The sequence below is a fragment of the Bos mutus genome, chromosome 9, assembly GCF_027580195.1.
Source record: "Bos mutus isolate GX-2022 chromosome 9, NWIPB_WYAK_1.1, whole genome shotgun sequence".
NCBI classification, from domain to species: Eukaryota; Metazoa; Chordata; class Mammalia; order Artiodactyla; family Bovidae; genus Bos; species Bos mutus.
Genome location: NC_091625.1, coordinates 79,560,150 through 79,587,318, shown reverse-complemented (window position 1 = coordinate 79,587,318; position 27,169 = coordinate 79,560,150). Strand labels below are relative to the sequence as shown.

The 27,169-nt window shown below is 37.3% G+C and overlaps 2 protein-coding genes across 3 annotated transcripts in view; both read right to left on the bottom strand.

Moving 5' to 3' along the window:
- VTA1 (vesicle trafficking 1) overlaps nucleotides 1–12,113 on the bottom strand; it is a 70,513-nt gene extending 58,400 nt beyond the window's left edge. The window contains exon 1 of one of the 2 annotated variants that reach the window (XM_005901202.3): nucleotides 11,953–12,113. In XM_005901202.3, coding sequence (XP_005901264.1) covers nucleotides 11,953–12,064 — 112 coding nt within the window. In that variant the 5' untranslated portion in view covers nucleotides 12,065–12,113. The remainder of the gene's footprint in view (nucleotides 1–11,952) is intronic. The other variant, XM_005901201.3, reaches the window with a different exon arrangement.
- Nucleotides 12,114–24,871: 12,758 nt separating this feature from the next.
- GJE1 (gap junction protein epsilon 1) lies at nucleotides 24,872–26,694 on the bottom strand. The gene is made up of 3 exons (XM_005901206.3): nucleotides 26,656–26,694; nucleotides 25,813–25,995; nucleotides 24,872–25,267 (listed from the first exon to the last, which is right to left on the bottom strand). The coding sequence occupies exons 1-3, from the start codon at nucleotides 26,692–26,694 to the stop codon at nucleotides 24,872–24,874; spliced, it is 618 nt and encodes a 205-aa protein (XP_005901268.1).
- Between the last annotated feature and the right edge of the window lie 475 nt (nucleotides 26,695–27,169).

The following is a 27,169-nucleotide window of genomic DNA, read 5'->3' as shown; positions in this document are numbered from 1 at the left end:
TTTTGAAGTATTTTATGGAAACCATGAATAAAATGAGGAGATAGAACATACACAAAGGAACACAAAAGGGCCATCCAGAAATGAAATATAAAAATGAAAAGTTTACTGGACAGGATTAATAGTAGTTTAGATATCATAAAAGAAAAAAACTAATGAACTTCAGAACACAGCAGTAGAAACTACCTAAAATAAAGCAGGGAGTAAAAAGACTGAAAAGGAAAACAAACACAAAACCAGAGTTTCAGTGAGGTATGGGGAACCATCAAATGCTCTAACATATATGTAACTGGAGTCCACCTCCTTAAAGGTGGGGAGGAGTGGCAAAAATGATTGATGAATTCTTTGCCCAGCAAAATTATCTTTCAATAAGGATGAAAATAAAAGCTTGTTTCACACCATAGAAGCTGATAGAATTGGTGACAATCCTATTAAGGAAATGATAAACTTTTCAACAGGCAAAAAAATGACACCATATTTAAAACCAACTACAAAGGCATGAAGAACGCTGAAAATGGTAATTATGTGGGAATATACTAAAAATTTTATTTCCTCATTTTATAAATTTCTTTTTAAGAAGGACAATTAAAAAATAACTACATTCTAGGGTTTACAGGTTTATAATTGAAATATATGATAACTACAGCCAAAGGACAAGAGAAGGGAAAAGTAAGTTCTAAACTAATATGTGAAATGCGATTTTATATAGTAGCTGACTGTGACAGGGGTTCCCTGATGGCTCAGTTGGTAAAGAATTCGCCTCCAACGTGTTCGAGCCCTGGGTCAGGCAGATCCCCTGAAGGAGAGCATGGGAACCCACTCCAGTATCTTGCTGACAGAATCCCATGGACAAAGGCGCCTGGAGGGCTACAGTCCATGGGGTCACAGAGTAGGGCACGACCGAAGCAACTGAGCACACACACACAGCCTGTGACAAGTTACTGTAATGCTAGTGTGTGTGTGTGTGTGTGTGTTAGCTTAAAGAGTCTAAAACCAAAACGATTTACTCAAAACAGGAGTAATTATTAAAATGACTATTCTACAATATAAAATTCATGTCTGCAAATATGTTTGCAAAATAAAAAAAGAAATGGAATGTTAATGGATAAGTCAGCAGTCCAACTTTCCGAGGTTTTTATTATTAACCTGTCATGCTACAGTAAAGTATCTGGAGTCAGCTTACAAAAAAGAAATGATACATACTTAGACAAAAGGACTATGAGCTCAAATTAGTTGCTACAGATTCAGAAACCAGCACAAAAAAACTGCTTATCTTTAATTGGCTTAGTCAAATTTATTAGTCATTAAAATCAATTTATGTGATTAACAGCAAATAACAGGCAACTGATTATTAATCCTAATATCCAAGTAGCTTATCACCATCAATAAAAATTCATTATTATTTAGCCTTTAAACATTTACACTGGTGTCCTATGACATCTTGTATATGAAATATACCATATGTATTTTCAACTTCCTGAACAACCACATCTGATTTTCCTATGGTCATATAAAGAAATGACTCTCAAAGAACATTTATACATGGTCACTGAATGTCTATTAATTGTACAATACCACCCCCTAGAGGAAACTTTTAAAAACCAAATCTGAAACTTTGTATGTTGATATTTAATATCAACTTTATGTGTTGATAGTTGATATTGATACTAAATATCAACACACAGTTTAAAGGGAAGGAATCTTTCTAGTTTTTGCTTTATCCACAACATCAAATGTCACAGAATCAAAATATTTATCATATGGTGCCTATGTTTAGTAGAACTCAAATATTTTCTGGCTTCATTAAGGCAAAAAAAAAAAGAGACAGACATACAAAGCTCAGAAATTGATGTCAGTAACATCAAGCCTGTCCTCATTTCCACTCTCCACTTATCAGGGATCTTCCAGATTACTGCACTGGTTCCCTTTGTTTTCCCACTGATTTAACAAGTCCCTTTACCTTCACTCTGTAACTGCTATTCTAATTACTACCTACTCTCAACAATTTTTCATGTACCCACTTCTCATCTAGCATCTGTCATTCAGGTTCCGGTTCCATCACTTAGTAACAGAAGGACCAGGATGACTATAAGGTTCAAATCAGATACCCAGAAGAAAAGGACCATTACGAATGCCAAAAGCTCCATGAATGTTAGTTATCTGGCCTCTTTATTCCATGACAACTATAAGGTGTAGCTATGGGGACCATGGCTGCCTCAAAAGTCAGATCAATTCATCACTTTTGGAGTATCTATTCCTTATTGTGTAAGTATCTTTAGTGGCCGAGCACTACCTGGTACAGTGAATGAATCAAGAGGCCCTAGCAGGGTACAGTCTCTTAAGTTTACACTCCAGAAGGGACAGCAGGCATATGAAAAGCAATGAAGATAAAGCCATACAAGGCACAACGAGGACCGAGAGATGATGCATCTTAAAACCAGGGAGTTTAAGACAAAGCCTCCCAGAGAAAGTGACATTTAAGCTAGAATCTTAAGGGGAAAAATGGAGTGGATTTGGTAAGGCGGGGAAGAGGTGTCAAGGGCTGGAGAACAATGTTGGAAGGTCTGGAGACAACAGAAAGTCAGTCAGGTTCTAGAAATGGAGTGAAATTCAGCTTGATTAAAATTACAGAAGATGATGCCATGTTCAAATCATGAGTTATCACTAAAGGCACTTATTTTTTCTGATAGTCAGATGGAGCTACTATTGGTGTTTAAAAAATATTTTTGCTTTTAGTAAAGCTTTTGTTGTTTAGTAATGATGGTATGAAACATGCCCACTTATAGGAAAATTTTTAAAAAGACAAAAGAAAACTATCCAGAAACCTAAAGCTGCAATTTTTTCCTCTAAGTTTATTATGTATGTGTGTGTGTCTGTGTATGTATATATATATAGATGCATTTTTAAAAGTTCAGTTCAGTTGCTCAGTCGTGTCCAACTCTTTGCAACCCCACGGACTGCAGCACACCAGGCTTCCCTGTCCATCACCAATTCTGGGAGCTTGCTCAAACGCATGTTCATCGAGTCAGTGATGCCATCCAACTATCTCATCCTCTGTTGTCCCCTTCTCCTCCTGCCTTCAGTCTTTCCCAGCCATCTGAGTCTTTTTCAATGAGTTAGTTCTTAGCATCAGGTGGCCAAAGTACTGGAGCTTCAGCTTCAGCATCAGTCCTTCCAATGAATATTTAGGACTGATTCCCTTTAGGATCAACTAGTTTGATCTCCTTGCTATCCAAGGGACTCCCAATAATCTTCTCCAACACCACAGTTCAAAAGCATCAATTCTTTGGCACTCAGCTTTCTTTACGGTCCAACTCTCACATCCATACATGACTACTGGAAAAACCATAGTCTTGACTAGATGGACTTTTGTTGGCAAAGTAAGGTCTCTGCTTTTTAATATGCTGTCTAGGTTTTCATAGCTTTTCTTCCAAGGAGCAAGCATCTTTTAATTTCATGGCTGCAGTCACCATTTGCAGTGAAAAGTTCAAATAATAGTATATATATAATTTTATATCCTGCATTTTTATATCAATCTTTCCCCATGTTACAAAAGATGCTTTCTAATTTCTAAATGATTACATCACTTTCTGTGCAATGGATATACCATAACTTAACCATTTCCACCATGATATATGTTTAGGCTGTTTTTGAGCTTGGCACAAACGTATATAATTGTTCAGATAATCCTAAAGTTCTTCATGTATTAGTGATTATTTCCTAGGCAGAAGCTTTTCAAAACTGGAATTACTGTACATCAGATACTTTTACAATTCTATATACTCCGATAAAATGCTTTCTAAAAATTCACACAGCCATGTCAAGGAGAATTTCATCACATACTCATTTTGTATGAGTTATAACTTTAGTCAAAAAATGGTATGCCGTCTTAATTTACACTTGCTACTAATTCAGCTGAACGTTAAAAATTAGTATGCTCTCTTTTAGTAGTACATACACATTTCTGTCCATTTATGTGGATCATAGTTTTCATTTTTTAAAATGGATTTGTATGAGTGTTTTCCCTATCAAGGACACTGGCCCTCTGTCTTTCATCTATTGGAAACATTCTTTTCCTAATGCAATGCTTTTATAAATTAATTGTACTGCTTGTGTAGCACAGGTTTCTAAATGTTTAGTTAACTTTATCCTTCTTTTATTCTGTGAATAAAATTTTATTTTCACTGAGCATTTAAAGTAGAACTTTCAAGTAGCAACAGGTACTACCTGCTTGAAGTAGGGGCTTCCCTGGTGGCTCAGATGATAAAGAATCTGCCTGCAATGCATGAGACCTGGGTTTGATCCCTAGGTTGGGAAGATCCCCTGGAGAAGAGAACAGCTACCCATTCCAGTATTCTTGCCTGCAGAATCCCCATGGACAGAGGAGCCTGGCAGGCTATAGTCCATGGGATCACAAAGAGTTGCACATGACTGAGCAACTTTCACTTAGCTTGAAGTAGAAGGTAGGAAGCTATCTCAATAGCTTAGATGTAAGATGAGGGTATGATGTCAAAGAAACTAAGAAGGTAAGTAAAAATTTAAACATTTGATGACTGGGCTGACTGTGACAGGTATGAAGAAAGGAAGGGAAGGTTAAGTTTGTAATTTCTTAACTAATAAATCTGAAAATCTGACAGATATGAAAGATATTCTAGAAAACTTTGACGCATCAACATTAGCTCAAGTTAAATTTTTTAAATGTGAGAAATTGACAAGTATACAAAAGAACATCCCCAAAGCATAAACTTCTGGCTGCAATAGGATTAACATTAAGGATTCTTCTTAGACAACTTCTGTCTTCACTGTGGTGTTGGATACATGAACCTCCACTTGAGAGAACTATTTAGAGCTAAATACAGATATATACACAAATGAATTCATGGAAAACTACGTAAGTCTAAAAGAGATGGGTAGACTGTGTCAATATCAATATTCTGGCTGTGATACTGTACTATGACTTTGCAAGATATTACCACTGGGCACAATGAGTAAAAGTCACACAGATCTCTTTGTATTATTTCTTCTAACTGTGGATCTATAATTATTTCAAAATAATTTAATGAAAAAAAAAATCTAACAGAATTTTTTCCAGGAGTGAGATGTTCCAAGTAAGAGTAAATTCAATAATTTGTTATTACTAATTAAAAAGGTCGAAGAAGTAAACTCTAAGCATATAGTCAAAAAGTAATTTGATATATGATATTTCAACACTTATTCCTGACTTAAAAAGAAAATAAAAGATCAAACAACTTAGAAATATAGGAATACTAAGGTAACAAAAAATGATAACACACTAGAGTATTCCCATTAAGGCCAGATCTAAATCATTTCTAGAAATCACAAAATACTGGAAATGAGGAAGCACAGAGGGCACATCCTATGACATCTCTATGACAGTCTAGTAGCCACAAGCTATGAAATACTGTGCTTCGAGATTCTTTTCATTATGTTTCCTTATTGCAGTAAGAGCATGTGAAAAAACTATGAATTACCCTATATTTATTCAATCAACACATATTACATGTAAACTACATAATTTCCAATTATCCATCAGGACTTTGGTACTGTATTAGGAGTTAAGAGATTCAATGATCATCAATTTAAGACATATTTCTTGCTCTCAAAGTGAATATTCTAGTAAGGCTGGAATATTCGTAACAGTTACAACAATGGCAGTCGTTAAATATTTATGAATGCCAATTATGTGTCAGGTGGTGAGAGAAAACAAGGTATCAATCCCTGTCTTTCAAGAGAATCCAGGAGACTGAAAGGTAAAGAGGATCAAGAGGAGGGATATACTTGATACCATTTCTAGACATCATATGAGCTCAGGAAAACCAATCTGCAAAAAATACTGAGTCGGGAATTTCCTGGTAGTCCAGTGGTTAAGACTCCAAGCTCTCACTGCCGAGGGCCTGGGTTAAATTCCTGGTTGGAGAACTAAGATCCCATAAGCCAAGAGGCATGACCAAAAAATGACACAAAAAAACCACTAACTTAAGAGATCAACAAAATATTAGAAACAAAAACACCAACCAAATATCTGAAAATCAAAACACAATGCATACTGAAAAGTGATCCAGAGGATGGAAAACCCCGATTATTCATTTAAGATTGATAGACATTTAAGTGTCTATCAATGTGTCTGAATAATGCCTCCAATGCATAGCTTACTCCAGCTACACACAGTTCAAAAGGAAAAAAAGTAAAAAGTACTGAGTCAATAGGAGTTAAGTTTGATTAAGAGGAAGTCATAGGGGATTCCAGGCAGAGCGCAACATACAGAGAAGAAATATAAGATAATATGGAACTTTTATAAATCAGTGAGTACTTTAGCAAAATAACCTTTAGTTTTTCTTCTCACAAAAAATTCTTCCTTGCTCTAGGAATTTAGAAAATTTTTGTTTGCTCTAAGGTTACAGAAATGTATCCCTTCACACATTTTTAGGTTGACATTTACTACTTTTTATCTGAAGTTTAAACAGGTAAAAAATGCAATTTCTGTACTACAGATGTCAAGTACTGACATCTAAAAATTTTATCACTCTTTCAACTGTAAACACCATAGCAATTTGGTATCTATTACAATCTTTTCAGATAAAAAAATTATTTTTTTCAAGAGTCAGAATACACTGTCTTATTTTCTTTTAACCCATATTTCTATGTACTTTACAGGATTTTATTATAAAAATGTATCTGCAAGCTCAAAGGTGTTACTTGATTATCCTATCACACTGCTCTGCAACAAAAGTATATAAAAATTTAAATTTAAATTTTTATTAAATTTCCTGAGAGAAGGTGCTATGTGTTAAAATGTTTCTTCTGGAATTGAGTTTTTGCAATTGTTATGTATAACGACGTAACATTTAAAACAATATGAATTTTATTTATCTTAACAATCGCTAAATATAAAAAGTAAACTTTCCTTGGAAGTGCATGAGGTAAACCGCCTATCTATGAATGAACATGATTTATCCTCATAACGAACCAGAGTATTGGTTCTATTCCTGCTTTCACTTTTATGAATTTAACAAGGGAGAAAATTCATTCACATAAAGCAGCAGATGAGAATGGAAGCTTTGTCACAGCAAAACTACCAAATTCTTTAAATTCCTTCTGGGTTATAGGCTAAAAACCACATCATTACTTATCATCAAATAACATTTTTAATAATCTTTCTTAGCTGACATTTTAATTAGGTTTGCCTCAAAATTTGTTTTAAGACTAGAAAAGAATGTGTCACCCCTTCATCAGAGTATTCATTTTCTCAATTCCTCTGAAGTATACAGAAAAGACCTTATAAAGACTCATCATTTGCTTTCAAAGGCTTCTTTTTATTCTAAGAATGAGACAGGATTCGGAAAACTGAAATAATGTTTGTTTCAACATCCTCTGGTAGGAAAAAAAAGTCATAATATTTTAATCTTATCACTTGTTTTAAATGTATTTCTGAAAAAAGCAAAACACTTCAGAGCTGAAAATTTACCTCATTTGAGGAGAATGTTCACCATTCTACATAAATGGCAAAACTGCTAAGGTCAAACCAATCAGCCATTGGAGGCTTACTTTTTTCAGAAAAATATGACTTCTCTAATTCAAATAAACATTAACACATGTTCCCACACACTCTTTCTCATTTCTGGATTCTAGGACTAAAATTTTGATAACCTACAGACCTTGATATGAGCTTGTCACCTGAATGAAATAAGTTACTCCCACTTCAGCATTTCCCTTTTGCTTTTACCTCAGTCCATCCTAAAGGAGATCAGTCCTGGGTGTTCACTGGAAGGACTGATGTTGAAGCTGAAACTCCAATGCTTTGGCCACCTGACGCGAAGAGCTGACTCACTGGAAAAGACCCTGATGCTGGGAAAGATCGAGAGCAGGAGAAGGGGATGACAGAGGATGAGATGGTTGGATGGCATCACCAACTCGATGGACATGGGTTTGGGTGGACTCCAGGAGTTGGTGATGGACAGGGAGGCCTGGCGTGCTGCGGTTCATGGGGTCGCAAAGAGTCGGACATGACCGAGCGACTGAACTGAACTGTCCTCAGGAATGACACTTTAATAAGGAACAGAGAATGAAACGCTAAGATCATATAATGAAAACTCTTACCATTTTGAAACTTCAACACAGGCCAGTTTTGAACATGGCCTTACCATGTTCCCCAAGAACAAGGACAACATGCTCCATACCATCTTGCACTTGACCTTGGTTGCAAACTGCGCCTTTGCACTCCTCTGGATAAAATCCAAAATGATTGAACAATGGCTGCTAATAGCTAAGAAAAATTCCTCCTTCTTCTGAGATTCATTCTTGACCAATTATTCCTGAAAGGAGATGACTCCAGGTGACTCCCCTTATAAAAAGCTGTATGTTAGAATGTTCCTTTCACATCCTTTGTTTCCCATGCCCAGCATTTTTAGATAAAGGCTTATTCTGTGCTCTGACTGATTTTCTTCCAAATAAGACACATAAAGACAGGAAGCTCTATCTAATAGCTTAATAAATGGAGGTTTCACTAACACCAGTAATTTGTTAGAACTGTCCTTTTTTTCTGGACACCCTGGAGGATTTTCCACTTTCTCCTCCAGAACAATTCACCATAAAAATACTAATGATGCAGGAGAGCCTGCTTTTATTCTTTAAAGTAGGAAAAGGGCAATTGAGAACAAGATACAGTAAAAAATAAATAAATAAATGAAGGGAAGCATACTACTTTGCCACCCTGACCAAAGGAACTTTGTCAGGAAAGAAACACAGAAGTTGCGAAATGTGAAAATGATTCCCGTAGAATTATTTGCATATTGAAGATTGAAGAGTACTGGTTTAGTAGTTCTAGTGCCTAAGTTACAAGAAAAAAACTGTCATAAGCCATTTTTTGTTACACAGCAGAATCAGATCTAAAATATAACCTATACAGTAATTATCAGACAGCAAATATAAATGCAAATATTTTTAAAGCACTTAAAGAAATGAGTGCTTTTGAAACAGTTAAAAGATTATCAGAAATGGCGAGGCTGATTTAAAAACAAAGTAAGAGAACATCTAGAAATAAAAAATGAAAATGTTAATAGAAATGTAACAGATGGGTTATACAATATATGAAGGGGAACACTGACCTAGAGAAATACACAGAATGCAGCTTAGAAAGAAAATGGACACAAACTATCAAAGCATTAAGAGATAAAGAAGCTAAAGGAGGAAAATGCAACACATCTAATTAAAATTGAAGGAAAGAACAGAGATAGCAGAGAAACAATAATTGAAAGTAGAGAATTTTCTAGATTTGATGAAAGACACCCATCTACAAACTCAGGAAGCCAAAATCTCAAATAAGGTACACAAAAAGAAATCAAGACCTAGAAAATCGGAACATAAATCATTAGAGATTACTCAATTGGTCATATTTTAAAATTAAGAACTTTTGCACATCAAAGGATTTCATAAATAGAATGAAAAATCAAAAATCAAACTTCTCAAATAAACTTTGAAAAGACATTTGCAATACCAAAAGATCAGTAGCTAGATTAAAACAATGAAATAGAAAATGGTCAAAAGCAATAAGTAGGTATTTCAATAGGAAATCACAAATGGTTAATTAACATATGAAAAGATGCTCAACCTTATTAAGACTCAGTGAATTGCAAATTTCACTCCAGTGAGACATCATTTCACACTCACCAGATCAGCAAAAATTTGAAAGTCTAATCACAGCAAGCATGGTAGATATATTAGCATTCATTTTACTATTCTCGAACTGTATGTACACATTATATATGTTCTTTAACACGCACATAAGAAAGAAAGAAAGAGAAGTGGCTCAGTCGTGTCCGACTCTTTGTGACCCCCTGGACTGTAGTCTACCAGGCTCCTTTGTCCATGGAATTTTCCAGGCAAGAGTACTGGAGTGGGTTGCCATTTCCTTCTCCAGTGCTTCATAACAAAAATATTTTTTAAGTGACACCTGGTTTTAGCAATAAAAATCATGGTTCTTGACCCTGCTGAGAGCAGTTTCAGTGAAATAATGGGATTGAAAACCAGACTGCAATGGGATGAAAAAGATCTATGAGGTAAGGATCTAAAGACAACTACAGACAACTATTTCAAGCCTAAGCTTTGAGGCTGGGCCGACAGGACTGCAACTCCAGGGGAATGTCACAGTGAGAGCTCCTTTTATTTTTTAGATAAAGGGAACCGGGGCAAGTTTAGGAAGAAACAGCAGAAAAGGGAGGATAGTGACACAGGAAATAAAGGGTCCCAGGAGAGTAACAAACGTGTAGAATACAGCGCCCATGGAGGGACTGCTTCTAGACAGAATCAAGGGTTCCCACTTAATTGTTACAAGAAATAATCTCTCTGACTTTAATCACATCGCTTTTCTGCTTGCTCTATTCACTCTAGTTACAATAGTCACTTTAATCCTCTTAAAAGCTTTTAATCCTTGCTTAAAAAAGCAAGCCCCTACCTCAGGACTTTTGCACTTGCTATCCCCTCTATGGAGAGCACTCTCGCCCAGGTGATGCAAAGCTTGCTTTTCACTCCTGTTAAGTTTGTTCAGATGTGAACTCAGCGAAGCTTTCCCTGACCACTCTGAAAATGAAATCCCTCCCTCACTTCCTACCACCCTACTCCTGGTACTCCCTGTTCTTTCCCAGCTTTAATTTTCTTCACAATCTTGCAATATTCTATATAAATTTACTCATTTTACTGTTTAATCCAACCCCCCCCCGCCCCCCAATATGTAAGCTTCATGAATGCTGTAGGCACTGTGCCTGGTAATACTCATACAGGTAAAATCTCAATAAATACAAGCTGAATGAATGACTAATGGTCCCTGCTTGAGGAACCTGAAAAACAAGTATAACGCAAAAATGTTGTTATGATCCGAACAAACTGAGGAGGTAAAGCCTTGAGAGTAATCATCTTACTGCCCACAGAAGAGGTGACATTGAGTTAGAATCTGAATTAAGGAGATCGCCAAGTGGAAAAAAGGGTAGATTTCCAAGAAAGAGAAGAATGTGGAGGTTTGAAAGGGCCTTGCACATTTGAGGAGTGAAAATGGGGTACTCCTGGTTTATGGCCGGGATAGCAGTGGACCATATTTCGGCTAACCTTATACTGTCTATGAAAGAGGACACCTTACACTGAGCTTCTCAAAGTTAAAAATCCTTTTCAGCGTACTATGGTTGCTTGGTCACTTGTTTTATTTGCAGCAAAGTTAGAATGTGGAATATAAAATAACCTATAATGGAACTACTGTCTTTAGCACAAAGGAAAAAGTGTGATCAAGTCTGACCTGTGTTTTTCATCAACTGTATCACAACCAAAGTGAGAGTATGTCACCCAATGTCTCAACCTCATTTATTGCTCAAAATCAAGGCTACAAGTTCTCACTGGTAGAAGACAGCAGTTTAAATGCAGAAGGACAAATCGGTAAATACAAGTGTTTGTTCTGCAGCAGCCACTCTTTATTTATGAATGGGCCTGCAAGTTGTCATAAGTAACCCACACTCATTACAATGTTTTCAATTAGTCAATCTTCCTTTTGCCCACATCACTACTGTCTTTGGAACACTTATCTTCCTTTCAGCCCCAACTCAGTTACTTAACTACCCAGGTTAATTTCACGATTTCCTAGTGGAGACAGAAAGCTCCTGTGTGTACACACAGGGAGAAAACTTTAGAACACTGTTTCAGAGTCCATGAGCCCATGTATTCCGTTTAAAAATATTTCGTTGGTGGACGCTAAAGTACTTTCGAGGTTTTGCCTTTCTGAGGCCTGGAGCGGGCAGAGAACTTGGGGATCCCTAAGGAGGGCGGGACCCCGGGGACAGGTCAGAGGTCAAAGCTCAGGTCTAAAGCTAGGGAGGCGGGGACGGCCTTAAGAACCAGGGGGCGGGGGTGGGGAGCGGAGGCCAAGGAGGACCGCGGGGACTCGGAAGGACTCACAGTAATATGCCACCACAGGGTCTCGCTTGTCATGCTCCTGAGCCGTCCTCAGATGATGCTGTATGCTCTTAAACTGTGGGGGCAGCGGGGGGAGTGTAGCAAGAGCAGCCATCTCCTCTTCAGGAATCACCACTTCCTACTCGCCGGCCGCCGACACTTCCGCTTCCGCCTGGGAGAGTGCCCGCACGAACGCGCACGGCAAATCCCACCCATTTCCCCGTTGCTCAGCGACAGCGAGGCAACTACGGGTTGGCAGCAGGGACAACCTCAGTTTGCCTGGCACGTAGCGGTTAGAGCCGAGAGGAGCTAAGCGCTTCGGCCATCCCGCTGCCTATGGAACCAGCGCTCTCTGCTGGCTGCTGGCAGGAGGGACCAGAGATTTTGTTTTACTTCTCTTTGTTTCGCCATCGACCCCCGCTTTTGTGGCTTAAGGACTGGTAGAAAGGGAAAAACAGGAATAAAATGATGTTTATTAATTGGGAGAAAAGGTAAAGAGATGAATTGCCTTTGGCATCCTTCAGGAATTATCGTTTCCAGTTCCTCACATTATATTAATAGCGTCCAGAGAAGCCTCTCTGACTTTAGAAACTTTGAATTTAATTCTTGCATAAGAGGAGAGATGTGTTTAAAATTTTAAATTACACTTCTATATGGACACATTGGGTAAAATAACCAGATGACCCATTAAACTTAAAGATATTTGGCCTTTGTTCTAAGCTGGGTGTATACACTAGTGAATTAAACATTTGTAGATAGCTTGTTTCTGGAGAGTAATGAATAATTTGCAAAGTTCTTTGATAGTTACTATCTTGTCAATGCACAAATAAGGCATTCATGTAATAGTTCTTGCTCAGTGCTGCCGACTTACATCATATTTCAGTTCAATTCAGTTCAGTTGCTCAGTCGTGTCCGACTCTTTGCGGCCCCATGAACCGCAGGCCGCCAGGCCTCCCTGTCCATAACCAACTACCAGAGTTTACCCAAACCCATGTCCATCCAGTCAGTGATGCCATCCAACCATCTCATCCCCTGTCTTCCCCTTCTCCCCCTGCCCTCAATCTTTCCCAGGATCAGGGTCCTTCCAAATGAGTCAGCTCTTCGCATCAGGTGGCCAAAGTACTGGAGTTTCAGCTTCAGCTTCAGTCCTTCCAATGAACACCCAGGACTGATCTCCTTTAGGATGAACTGGTTGGATTTCCTTGCAGTCCAAGGGGCTTTCAAGAGTCTTCTCCAAAACCACAGTTCAAAAACATCAATTCTTTGGTGCTCAGCTTTTTTTATAGTCCAACTCTCACATCCATACATGACCACTGGAAAAACCATAGCCTTGACTAGATGGACCTTTGTTGGCAAAGTAATGTCTCTGCTTTTTAATATGCTGTCTAGGTTGGTCATAGCTTTCCTTCCAGGGAGTAAGCATCTTTTAATTCCATGGCTGCCATAGCCATCTGCAGTGATTTTGGAGCTCCCAAAAATAAAGTCAGCCACTGTTTCCACTGTTTCTCCATCTATTTGCCATGGAGTGATGGGACCAGATGCCATGATCTTAGTTTTCTGAATACTGAGCTTTAAGCCAACTTTTTCACTCTCCTCTTTCACTTTCACTTTCTACCATAAGAGTGGTGTCATCTGCATATCTGAGGTTATTGATATTTCTTCCAGCAATCTTGATTCCAGCTTGTGCTTCCTCCAGCCCAGCGTTTCTCATGATGTACTCTGCATAGAAGTTAAATAAGCAGGGTGACAATATACAGCCTTGACATACTCCTTTTCCTATTTGGAACCAGTCTGTTGTTCCATGTCCAGTTCTAACTGTTGCTTCCTGACCTGCATACAGGTTTCTCAAGAGGCAGGTCAGGTGGTCTGGTATTCCCATCTCTTTCAGAATTTTCCACAGTTTATTGTGATCCACACAGTCAAAGGCTTTGGCATAGTCAATAAAGCAGAAATAGATGTTTTTCTGGAACTCTCTTGCTTTTTCATTGATCCAACAGATGTTGGCAATTTGATCTCTGGTTCCTCTGCCTTTTCTAAAACCGGCTTGAACATCAGGAAGTTCATGGTTCACGTATTGCTGAAGCCTGGCTTGGAGAATTTTGAGCATTACTTTACTAGCGTGTGAGATGAGTGCAATTGTGTGGTAGTTTGAGCATTCTTTGGCATTGCCTTTCTTTGGGATTGGAATGAAAACTGACCTTTTCCAGTCCTGTGGCCACTGCTGAGTTTTCCAAATTTGCTGGCATATTGAGTGCAGCACTTTCACAGCATCATCTTTCAGGATTTGAAATAGCTCCACTGGAATTCCATCACCTCCACTAGCTTTGTTCGTAGTGATGCTTCCTAAGGCCCACTTGACTTCACATTCCAGGATGTCTGGCTCTAGGTGAGTGACTACACCATCGTGATTATCTGGGTTGTGAAGATCTTTTTTGTACAGTTCTTCTGTATATTCTTGCCACCTCTTCTTAATATCTTCTGCTTCTGTTAGGTCCCTACTGTTTCTGTCCCTTATTGAGCCCATCTGCATGAAATGTTCCCTTGGTATCTCTAATTTTCTTGAAGAGATCTCTAGTCTTTCCCATTTTGTTGTTTTCCTCTATTTCTTTGCATTGATCACTGAGGAAGGCTTTCTTATCTCTCCTTGCTATTCTTTGGAACTCTGCATTCAAATGGGAATATCTTTCCTTTTCTCCTTTGCTTTTTGCTTCTCTTCTTTTCACAGCTATTTGTAAGGCCTCCTCAGACAGCCATTTTGCTTTTTTGCATTTCTTTTTCTTGGGATGGTCTTGATTCTTGTCTCCTGTACAATGTCATGAACCTCTATCCATAGTTCATCAGGCACTCTGTCTATCAGATCTAGGCCCTTAAATCTATTTCTCACTTCCACTGTCTAATCATAAGGGATTTGATTTAGGTCATACCTGAATGGTCTGGTGGTTTTCTCCACTGTCTTCAATTTCAGTCTGAATTTGGCAATAAGGAATTCATGATCCAAGCCACAGTCAGCTCCTGGTCTTGTTTTTGCTGACAGTATAGAGGTTCTCCATCTTTGGCTGCAAAGAATATAATCAGTCTGATTTCAGTGTCGAGCATCTGGTGATGTCGATTGTATATACCATTGTAGGTAGTCATCAACTTTTCCTTCTGCCATCAGTGACATTAATCCTTTTTCTTTTTTCTCCTCGCATACTGTCAGGATGTGACACTTTATTTACTTCCTCCAGTAACCTTCATCTTCATTTTATCTCAGTTCCCAGTTTTGAGAGTTCATCTTAAAGCTGGTTTTCATTGAAATCACATCACTTGAAGAAACAAGATCTCAAACTCTGAAATTTCCCTCTGCCTACTGTTTTCTAATCAACACTCCCCCCTACCCTCACCCAAACCTCAGCAGAACCTGCTCAATGTCCTTGTATTACCTCCAATGCACATCTATCTTTTTTCCATTGCTATTTGCAGAGTACATCACCTTACTCAGGGGGCTGCCTGTTTTTCAAAGAACTGAGTTCTGTGTTCTCCCCAATTTGAGCAACTAATTTATTACCTCTTAAGAATGTATGTACTATGTACTGAATATTTGTGTCTCCCCCAAATTCATGGGCTTCCCTGATAGCTCAATTGGTAAAGAATCTGCCTGCAATGCAGGAGACCCTGGTTCAATTCCTGGGTCAGGAAGATCCCCTGGAGAAGGGCTAGGCTACCCACTCCGGTGTTATTGGGCTTCCCTGGTGGTTCAGCTGGTGAAGAATCCGCCTGCAATGCCAGAGACCTGGGTTCTATCCCTGGGTTGGGAAGATTCCCCGGAGAAGAGAAAGGCTACCCACTCCAGTATTCTGGCCTAGAGAATTCCATGGACTATATAGTCCATGGGGTTGCAAATAGTCAGGCACAACTCAGTGATTTTCACTTTCACTTTTCAAATTCATATGTTTAAAGGTAAGGCTTGAGGTGATATCAGGAGATGGGCCCATGGCATATGATTAGCTCCTGTGGGCAGAGCCCTCGTGAACGAGATTAATACCCTTGTAATGGAGACCCTAGAGAACTAGCTTCCTCTTCCACTATTTGCAGATACAACAAGAAATCAGCAGTCCACAACCTGAAAGAAGGCTCCTTCCAGAACTTGAACTTGCTGGCACTTGACCATCCAACTTTCAGAACTGTAGGAAATAGATTTCTGTTGCTTATAAATTGCCCAGTCTGTGGTATCTTGTTAAAGCAGCCAATCATGCAAAGATAGTACGGTTTCTTTCTCCTCTATTTACACTATCCAGTCAGAAGTTGCTAGATTCATAGAGGAATTAATGAAGCAAAGCAGAATGGTCTCTCTGTCCTTATAAATTTGGAGGTACTCTTTTTCTATTACTTCTTGAATCTCATCTGTGATTTTCCTTAAAGTTCTCTGTAGAAGTTCTTAAAAAGCTCATATCTAGGTGTCCTTCTTACCCCCAGAGCCCCAGACTTTCAGATATAATTGTTCTGGGTTGGAGCCTAAATATCAGTGTTTTGGGATTTTGCTCCACCTGCCAATACATGCTGTCTTCTTTCTAAGCACTGTACTCCCTTCACCAGAAGATAATTGATATTTTGGAGAACTTAGGTCCAGTACTCTTGCCTGGAAAATCCCACGGACAGAGGAGCCTGGTGGGCTGCAGTCCATGGGGTCACTGAGTCGGACACGACTGAGCGACTTCACTTTCACACATTGGAGAAGGAAATGGCAACCCACTCCGGTGTTCTTGCCTGGAGAATCCCAGGGACAGGGGAGCCTGGTGGGCTGCCGTCTATGGGGTCACACAGAGTCGGACACGACTGAAGCGACTTAGCAGCAGCAGTCAAAGCTGTAGTTTTTCCAGTAGTCATCTATGGATGTGAGAGTTGGACTATAAAGAAAGCTGAACGCTGAAGAATTGATGCTTTGGAACTGTGGTGTTGGAGAAGACTCTTGAGAGTCCCTTGGACTGCAAGGAGATCCAACCAGTCCATCCTAAAGGAGATCAGTCCTGAATATTCATTGGAAGGACTGATGTTGAAGCTGAAGCTCCAATACTTTGGCCACCTGGTGTGAAGAATGGACTCATTGGAAAAGTCTCTGATGCTGGGAAAGATTGAGGGCAGGAGGAGAAGGGAACGACAGAGGATGAGATGGTTGGATGGCATCACTGACTCGATGGACATGAGTTTGAGCAAGCTCTGGGAGTTGGTGATGGACAGGGAAGCCTGGCGTGCTGCAGTCCATGGGGTCACAAAAAGTCGGACACAACTGAGTGACTGAATTTAACTGAACTGAACAGACATTGTTAACATAACAGCACATGGAAATTATTCTGTGAAATAAATACTAAAAACATGAGGTTGAATTTTGTGGTTGATGATTTTCTATTAAGAATTTACTGATATTTTACTATGAAGAAAGACCTAAACTCTTCTCCATCCAACTCTAATCAATTGCTGAAGGATCTGATATCCCCTTCCAGGTTGGGGTAGAATTTTGGCAAGTTAGAGAAGTGCAGAGATATGGGGTAGGAGCAACCACAGGAAGAAGAAAAGGGAGAGATACTGGACCTGTGGGTGTTTTGACGGAAAAAGTTAAATGCTTTGCACCATTCCCTGGACTCCAATGTGGTCATCTCACAGCAAAACTTTCTGTTCTGATTGTGGCCACATATACTTTTATGGGAAATGACAGGGCTCAGCCAAAGTAATAAGGATGGTATATACTTATAGCTGTTTCTTTTGGGTACACTATGGTAGAAATTTGGCTTCCAATACATGAGACTCACATTCTTATTGTTTATCATCTCCTAAAATAGATTCCCCCCCTCCCCCTTACAGTTACTAGCAGAAGATTAAAAGAGAAGACCAATGAGTTGGCCAGTTCCATCTACACATCCGTGGCTGAGACAAGGATAAAGGTTTAAAAAAAAAAAAGGCTATTTATGTTTTCAGCATGGATATCTGGTTGTCCTAGCACCATTAAGTTATATTGGAGAATTAAAAAATACATAACTATATATGTGTTAAACTATTTTTGATCTATTACTCCTGTAATCACTGTGCCTATCTGCATGCCAGCCCTACACTCTTTTGATTATTGTACCTTTGTAGGAGTCGTGTTGTTGCCGTTTAGTTACTAAATCGTGTCTGACTCTTTGTGACTCCGGGGACTGTAACCCACCAGTCTCCCCTGTCCATGGAATACTCCAGGCAAGAATACTGGAGTGAGTTGCCATTTCCTCCTACAGGGGATCTTCCTGACCAAGGAACTGAACCCACATCTCCTGCATTGGCAGGTGGGTTCTTCATCAGTGAGCCTCCAGTGAAGCCCCCATACCTGAGTTTGTTTCTATTTTTCATGCGTATTCATTCACATTGTATAGCAAGTCTTAAGAGCTCGTAATGTAAGTTGTCTACTTTTATTTTACTTTTTCAAAATTATGTTGGCTATTCTAGGTCTTTTGTATTCCGTGTAAATGTTAAAAGCAGCTTCTTAATTTCTACAGAAGCTTGCTGGGATTTTAACTGAAATTGTGTTGGATCAACATATCAGTTTCGAGTGACTGAGTTTTAAAAGATTAAGGCTTCCAAACCAAAAACTCACTTATTTAAAACAGTTTTAATTTCTTTCAACATTTTTTAGTTTTCATTGTACAGCTTTAGCACATCTGTTGTAAAATTTCTCTCTTATCTGTTTCATGTTTATGAATGTTAAATGACATTTTAAAATTACAATTTCATTTTTATTACTCTACAGAAATTTTAACCTTGATAACTTAATTACAAATTCTAGTAACTTTCAGTATGTCCTTTAGAATTTTCTATTTCATGATTATGTCTGTGACCATATTTCTTCTTTTCTAATCTGTATATCTTCTATTTTTTGTCTTACTGCATTAATGAATAAGTATATATTTAAGTATGTATTTTTTGTTTTGTTTAGTCTTATTGGCTTCAGTTCAGTGCTAAACGGAAGTGGTAAAAGTACACAGCCTTATCTTTTTACCTGACTAAGGGGGAATTATTTATTCTTCCACTATTATTAAGTGGGATATTTCCTGTAGGTATTTTTAGATGCTTTTTATCAAGCTTAGCTAATTCTCTTACAGTGAGAGATATGGGTTTTTGTTTATTTCATTATGTTAATAAATGTTTATGTAATCCAGTGCTTTTATCTGCATCTAAGATGACTAGGTGAGTTTTTTCCTTTATTCCATTAATCTAGTTGAACTGCATTAAGTGGTTTTCAAATGTTAAAGCAACCTTTCATTCCTGGGATAAATCCCATTTGAACATGATGTCTAATCTTTTATGTATATTGCTGGATTACATATGCTAGACTGTTTTTGCTAAGCATTTTTGATATCAAGGTTATACTGGCTTCATTTAATGACATGGCAAATAGTCCTTCCTAAAAGAGATTGTATTTTTTTTCCCCTTAAACATTTGATGGAATTCACCACTGAAGATATCTGGGCCTGATATTTTCTTTCTGAGATAGCTTTATCTGGGCCTGATATTTTATTTCTGAGAAAGCTCTTGATTTTTAAATTTAATTTCTTTAATATGTATAGAGATATTCATATTTTCTAGTTATTGTTGAGTCAGCTTTTAGTAATATGTGTCTTTCAAGGAATTTTTCCATTTCACATAAGCATCAAACTCATTGGTGCAACATTGTTCATGGCGTTTCCTTATAATCATTTAAATGTTCTGTTTTGATGTCCCTTTTGCTTTTTTTTTCATTTATGATAGGAGTAATTTTCATTTTCTCTTTTATTCTGAAGGAATATCTTTCTCTAATTTATCTCAGTTTGGCTAACTAGAAATTGATCAATTTTCTAGTCTCTTCAAAGACCATCTTTTCATTTCATTGATTTTTCTATTATCTTTCAGTCTTCTATTTCAATGTTTTGTGCTCTTATTTTTATTTACCTACTATTTAATTAGTATTTAAACTGTTTTTTAAAATAATTTCTTGAGGTGTAATCTAAAATCATTTTAGAACTTTCTTTTTTCCTAACATAATATTTAGAGCTTTTTATATATTGCCAATAACTGTTTTAATTACTTTCTACAAATTTTGATAAATTATGTTTAAAATTTTCCATGTAATTTTTTCTTTGATCAATGGGTTCATAAAAATGTATTGCTCATTTCTAAAATATTTGAGCATATTTCAGATATCTTATTTATATTTATTTCTGGTTCAATTCCATTGTGATTTCAATCCTTGAGACTCTATCATGACTCAGAAAATGTACTCTCTTGAAGAATGGTACCCATGCACTTGAAAAAATAGATATACTCTGCGCTTTGTTTGGCAGAGTGCTCTCTAAATATGAATTAGTTCCAGTTATTCATTGGTGTGTTCTATTTCCTTCCTGATATTCTACTTTGTCAGTTGATTACTGGTGTTGAAATATTTAATTATAATTGAATTTGTTTCTCTTTTCAGCTCTAGCAGGCTTTGCTTCTTATATTTTGGCACTTTCTAATTGGTGGCATACACATTTATAACTGTTATGCTTCCTAATGAAATTATACTTTAATCATTATGAAATGTCTATTTTATCCTTGTCACTATTCCTTATCCTGAAATCTGCTTGTGTTTTCTCATTTATTAATGCAGCTAATTCAGCTTTCTGATCCTTACTGTTTGCATGATATATCTTTTTCTACTTTTTATTATCTATTTAATATTCATTAAAATATTTTTAAAATATTAAATCTTTAAATATTTAAAGTGAGCTTCTTGTTAATAATTTGATCTGTTCATATTTTTTAAAACGTAGTCAGCAATCCCTGTTTTGCTTTGGAATGCTTAGACTTTTATATTTATTGTAACTTGATATTTTTAGGTCTAATTCTACTACCTTGTTATTGTTTTCAGTTTGTCCCTTCTGTTTTTGTTCCTTTTTGTCTTTTTGGCCATCTTTTGGATTCACTGAATGTTTTGATTTCCTTTTTTGGCTTAGTAGCCAAAATTTTGTTGTTTTTATTTTCCTAGTTGTCTTGTATTTTATAGTATACATCTTTAAATTATCAGTGTATTTCAGGTGACAATGTATAACTCCATATATATCATAAAACCTTACAAGGATATACTTTCACACATGATTTGATATGCTACATTTTTCTAATTGTTATTTTCAAGACGAATTTTGGATCTATCTAAACTCCGGGAGTTGGTGATGGACAGGGAGGCCTGGCGTGCTGCGATTCATGGGGTCGCAAAGAGTCGGACACGACTGAGCGACTGAACTGAACTGAACTGATCGTATATTGTTCACTTTATAATTTGTTACTTTCTGTCTTTATCCTTATTAAATTGTTATTGTTTTCCTTAGTTTTATTTTGAAGTTCTTATATTTGCTGCTTGAATTACATTTATTGTTTCTTTTTTAAATGTGAAGTGTATTTTCTGCTGTCAATTTGCCAGGCACTACAATTTTGGCAACATCTTATAGGATTTAATATGTAGTATCCTGACCATTTTTCATTTATAAACAGACTGAAAAACTTCAATTTAAATTATCTTATTTGACCCAAGAACTTTTTATGCAATAACTTTAAATATATCTTTAAATATGTTTTCAAGTGGCTAGTTAGTTGTTTAGCTTTGACATTCTTATTCATTTTTGATACATTTGCAGTTTAGTTAGAAAAATCAGTTTTTATATTTTATATAATTAAATATCTGATATTTATATGTTATAAATGCTATATTTTTTGTAACATTTATTATCCAGGTATATATAGCTGTGTGCTAACAATCCTGATATACTTACTAAGAAAATGAGATCATAGAATAATATAGATCATTAAGGAATTAAAAAGACTTTCCAAACAAACTCACACAGAATCTGCATCTTTACACATATGTACTATTCACTTAAATGAAGCAGAGGTGACCAGAGTTCCTCTGCTGCTGCTGCTGCTAAGTCGCTTCAGGTGTGTCCGACTCTGTGCAACCCCATAGACGGCAGCCCACCAGGCTCCTCCGTCCCTGGGATTCTCCAGGCAAGAACACTGGAGTGGGTTGCCATTTCCTTCTTCAATGCATGAAAGTGAAAAGTGAAAGCGAAGTCACTCAGTCATGCCTGACTTTGTGCAACCCCATGGACTGCAGCCTACCAGGCTCCTCCGTCCACAGGGTTTTCCAGGCAAGAGTACTGGAGGGGGGTGCCATTGCCTTCTCTAGTGGCTTAGAAATGCTATCTTTCCTCCTTGTCAGTTGGGGAGAGAGAGTCCAGGGCTGAGGAGGCTAGACTGACAGGACAGAGTGCCTCAGGGGGAGAAGCTGCAAAGCATGGGAGCCCAGAGATCTGTAAAGGGTCTTTGACTGAGGCCTGATCAATGTAACATCTTTGCAGGAAAAGAACTACCTGAAAGGATTAAAAGGAACAATATCCAAGAGTCACACAGAAGTGAGAATAGTTGCTTTTCCCAACAGCTAGGGTAGAAATTCTCTTTAAAAGAGGCATTACTTTGAAAATGTCCTAGGATGAGTCAGAATAAGAATAAATCAAAGTGTTCATCTTTGAATGGGCAATGATATTTAAGGGAATTCTATTTTTTTAAAAATGATCTTCCCTTAGAAAATTTGTAAGAAGCCATCAAGAAGAATGTCTTTTTACCCCTCTCCCTTCTTTCCTTGGGCACAGCAAAGACCTGCTTCACGTAGCTACAGTAATTTCTGTGGCAACTGTGAGTGCAATGGGCCAGATGTTTGTGTTCCCCCCAAAATTCATATTTTGGAAATCCTAACCTCCAGTGTGATGATTTTAGCAGGTGGGACCTTTGTCAAGTAAGTAGGTCTTGGGAATGGAACCCTCATGAATGGGGTTAGTGTGCTTGTAAAAGGAACCCTAGGGAGCCCTCTGTCTTTCCGCAATGTGAGGCTGTGATGACAAGACTATAATGCAGAGGAAGATCCTCATCAGAACCTGAACATGCCTGCATCCTGATCTGAGACTTCCATCTTCCAGAACTATGAGAAATAAATTTCCTTTGTTTATAACCTATCCAGCTGAGATATTCCGTAATAGTAGTCCAATTGGACTAAGACAGTGAGTCAACCAGCCTGAGAAGGGAATTTAAGAATTTGAGAACAGTGGAAAAATAATATTTTCAAAGCATCAAAGGGGTATCTCATAGGGTACTCAGAAAGGTTTTGGCTTAGTAATGGGGCAAAATTGAGCCTTTGGTGAGGGTTAACCTGCCCCCATCTCACAGAGCTTAAAAGGAAGCACCAAGGATCAAGTCATTTCACTGTGCACTAGAATAGAATTTAAGAATTATTTATGTAAGAACTTCTCTGTAGCTCAAATGGTAAAGAATCTGCCTGTAATGCAAGAGATCAGGGTTCAATCCCTAGGTCAGGAAGATCCTTTGGAGAAGGGAATGGCAAGCCATTCCAGTATTCTTGCCTGGAGAATCCCATGGACAGAGGGGCCTGTTAGGCTACAGTCTGTGGGGTTTCAAAGAATTGGACATGACTGAGCGACTAAAGCACCAATTATTTGTGTGTGTGTGTGTGTGTGTGTGTGTGCGCGTGTTAGTCAGTCAGTCGTATCTGGCTCTTGGTGAGCCCATGGACTGTAGCCCACCAGGCTCCTCTACCCACGGGGTTTTCTAGGCAAGAATACTGGAGTAGATTGTCATTTCCTTCTCCAGGGAATCTTCGGATCTTTCGTCTCCTGCATTAGCAGATGGATTCTTGGTCTTATAAAGGTGCTAAGTCTTGTTTATCTTTGTATTTGAACTTTTAATGTGGTACGTGTTTAATAATAGATACTAAGCAGCTATTCGTTGAATTTCTCTTGAGCTATCATGTGGAGAAAGCCTCAATGATTTAAAAATCCTTAAATGTAAAAATTCATGATATCAACTATGGGTTGAATAATGCTTAAGAAAAAAATTGAAAACCTCAGTTTTTTACTGAATATACTTATTTCCTTAATAAACTGCTAGTATAAGGCAGTCATACATAAAGTTTTTAAATGATATTATATGGACATGATTATTGGTAAAACAGGCAGTTAAAACAAAATGCACTGAATTAATATGAACATACCTTAGAAATCATTTCATAGTGATTTAGCAAGTCTAACAATATAAATATAATTTTCTACCTCATTAATCTTGTATATAGAAACTACAGTTATAGAATATCTATGAGCACAGAGGGATTTTTTTTCATCTAACAAGAAGCGAAGAGACCATGCATATTATTTCCCATAGCATTTTTTATTTATTTAGTGGCCATATTACCATATACTTTAATATTAAAAATTTCAAGAAAACAGTATGAGTATAATATTAAAAATGTAAATGCTCCATTTCTTCAAGTTAGTGATCAAATTATAAAATGACTCTTTTAATAATTAACTGACAACTGTTGTACTTCAGTAAGTTATATTTTACATGAGTGCAACAATAATTACATCCTCAAAATGTATGCTGCTTACTTAAGTGGAGAGGGAAATGACTTTCTAGTTAAGAAAGCTGAATCCTGGTCTGGTTATGTGACTTTGGATACATACATTAACTTCCGTGAGCCTAATTTTCCACCGGGGTAAAGGAGCTGATAAAAGTTTCTCTGGCCAAAATACTGTGATTGATTAAGTTGTTGTGTATGAAAAGGCTCTGTAAAAGTACTATTTAAAAAATGAGTTATCATTAGTTCCATGTATATTTCTTAATGTGTGAAAAAAATTAAAATGGAATGAAAGGTTTGTTCAAGAATCCCTGCCTTAGAACTTAGTCTTATATTTTATACTAGACATAAATTTCAGACACAGTGAAGTCAGTTTAAAAAACAGATGTTTATGTTTGGAGTTGAGGTGCTCACTGATAAAAGTAAGTAAAAACGGTTGGTAACCAATAGTGGCATGACATCAGTTAATCATCCTTTCGGTCACTGACTAATTAGAAAGCATAATCTTCTAAATATGATCTCAAAAATCTCAGCCACACATAATACTATTGTAATGGCAGTAAATGTATACATTGCAATGAGGAAAATGGTCTTCTCAAAGTGTTCTGGAACCATGCATTTTATGATAGTCAATTTTTTCCCGAGAGACACAGCATCACACAGGTAGAGAGGTTTTACTTGGAAACCAAAAAGGTGAATCTGAAGCCAAAATGCTACCACTTCTAGGCTAATTCTTAACAAAACAGAGAGGATGTAGATCACAGTGTAGATGGGTTTTTGAAGAATGCATTCTTGATTGATGCTTTTACATGCAGCATATAGATGGAAAATAGCTCCAGGAACCAGGACAATCACTAGTTGTAATGCCCAGAACACCTAAAGTGTGTCAGAAATATCTTAGTAAAATCCATCAGCATGTCATGAAAATATACACTATCAAAATGTACTGACCCTCAAAAGAGGCTAACTTAAAAATTCTAAGTTTTGTAAGTCTTATGAGGAATAAAAATAATATAATGAAAGTAGCAATGCCGGACATATCTCATTTAATTTTCAAGATGTTTAAAGTTTAAAACTTTAGATGTCTTAATAATTGTGAAAAAGTAGTTGTATTTTACTATCATCACTTATCAATTACTAACAATGATGATATACTTTATTTTAGTAGCTACCCTATCTGCATTTTCTAATTACAAGCCTGGAGTATAATTCTAACATCAGTAGATAATAGAATGCTGGACTTGGAAGAAACTCTTGATCTACTTAAATTAATTTACCTGAAATATATGATTAATTTTTAAAAACATTATTCCAGAAATAATACTCATTAGCATAGTCTACATATTATTTTACATTTTAAAAGGAAACAGTTTTATCTGGTGTAGAGTAAGGTTTATATTTGTACACACAGGAAAACTTACTTGTGGAGTGATTGGTCTGAACTGATTATAACAGAAGAGGTTTACTTCTCTCTTGTCCGGATCACAACTGAAGTGCAGAGCCTCGTTCCCGTAGACTGCAAAGCCTAAGACCCCGAGGAAGAACATTCGAACCGATCCAAAGAAAAGGGTGTGAAATTGGCCAATCACGGTAGGAGGCTTCATCTGTTACAGTTTTAGGAGAAAAAAGAATCTTTTGAAAACAAAAATTAAAGGAGGACATTTTAAAGGATGTTTTCATCATCACATTTTTAAAAAAATTTAAGATTTATGAAATTTTGAAGAAAGAACCTTAAGGATCATCGAGTCCAGTTTAAATCATGTGTTATGAGATTTCTTAATGCTTTTCACTCTGAAAATATGAAGTGCAACAGTCAAATGGGACCTTGTTGCTAATGAAATAAATAATTTTGGAAATTTGTAGAAAGCTTTGAATTCAATCAATATCCCTTTTGCAATACAATCAAGATAATCTTAGTATATCTAGTACCTATTAAAATAGTTGGGTAACAAATCCAACATTAGACTCATTAGTATATGCACTTTCTTAACCAAAGTGTTTATTTGGTTGTCATTACATCTTCTTTCCTACTTCTTCAACTATCAGATTGACAGAGCAAGCTGCTTTAAAGCACCAACAGCTAGAAGTACTTCCTGAATTATTCTAGTTACAGTTATTTAGATTCAGAATATTTTGAAGTAAATGGTTGATATTTGTATGACTCTCCATGCACGTAGAGAACCCTATTCATCAGCACTCATGCGAATCAGGTTAAAATACACAGAGAGGACTCATACAATCGTCGCTGTTTGTATAATACTCACACATCCTTCATAGAAGTTTTTGATGTAATTTAGAGACATGTCTCAGGAGATGTTATCCTGGCATCTCTGAGGGTTATTCCTTGACCCACATTGCCAGTTTGCTTCTGCCAGAATCAAACTCTTATTTTCTGTCATGACTTTTACAACAGAAAGCACTTATCACCGCACATTTCTCTCCCCTCCTCCTTTTCTTTTTTTTTTTCATAGATCTCTGGGGCCCCAGTCAACTTTCCTCTCTCCCTCCCAAAACAAAACAAAACAAAAACAAAGAGCCTGGGGCATGTAGTCAACCTAATAATCCCCTGACCTACACTGTCAGCACAGCCAGCCGGTCATCCAGGCATGCCAGCAGGAGGCCAGCCCAGTAAGGGCTCTGACACTCACTGCCTCTCAGTTACCTAAGAATTGCCTGTGTGTAAATCAGTGGATTCCAGCCTAGAGCTTTCTCTGAAATATTGAGTGATCTCTTTTTGGGGGGTGGGGGGCTTCCTGTTAGGTGAGTCTGAAAAGATAA

Bases quoted from the DNA above. Each gene is read 5' to 3' on its own strand.
- GJE1 (XM_005901206.3), bottom strand. From the start codon at position 26,694: ATGTCTCTAAATTACATCAAAAACTTCTATGAAGGATGT. The intron at 25,996-26,655 runs GTGAGTATTATA...AAACTGTAACAG, and splicing joins AAAACTTCTATGAAGGATGT to ATGAAGCCTCCTACCGTGAT. The intron at 25,268-25,812 runs GTAAGTTTTCCT...GACACACTTTAG, and splicing joins TCAGACCAATCACTCCACAA to GTGTTCTGGGCATTACAACT.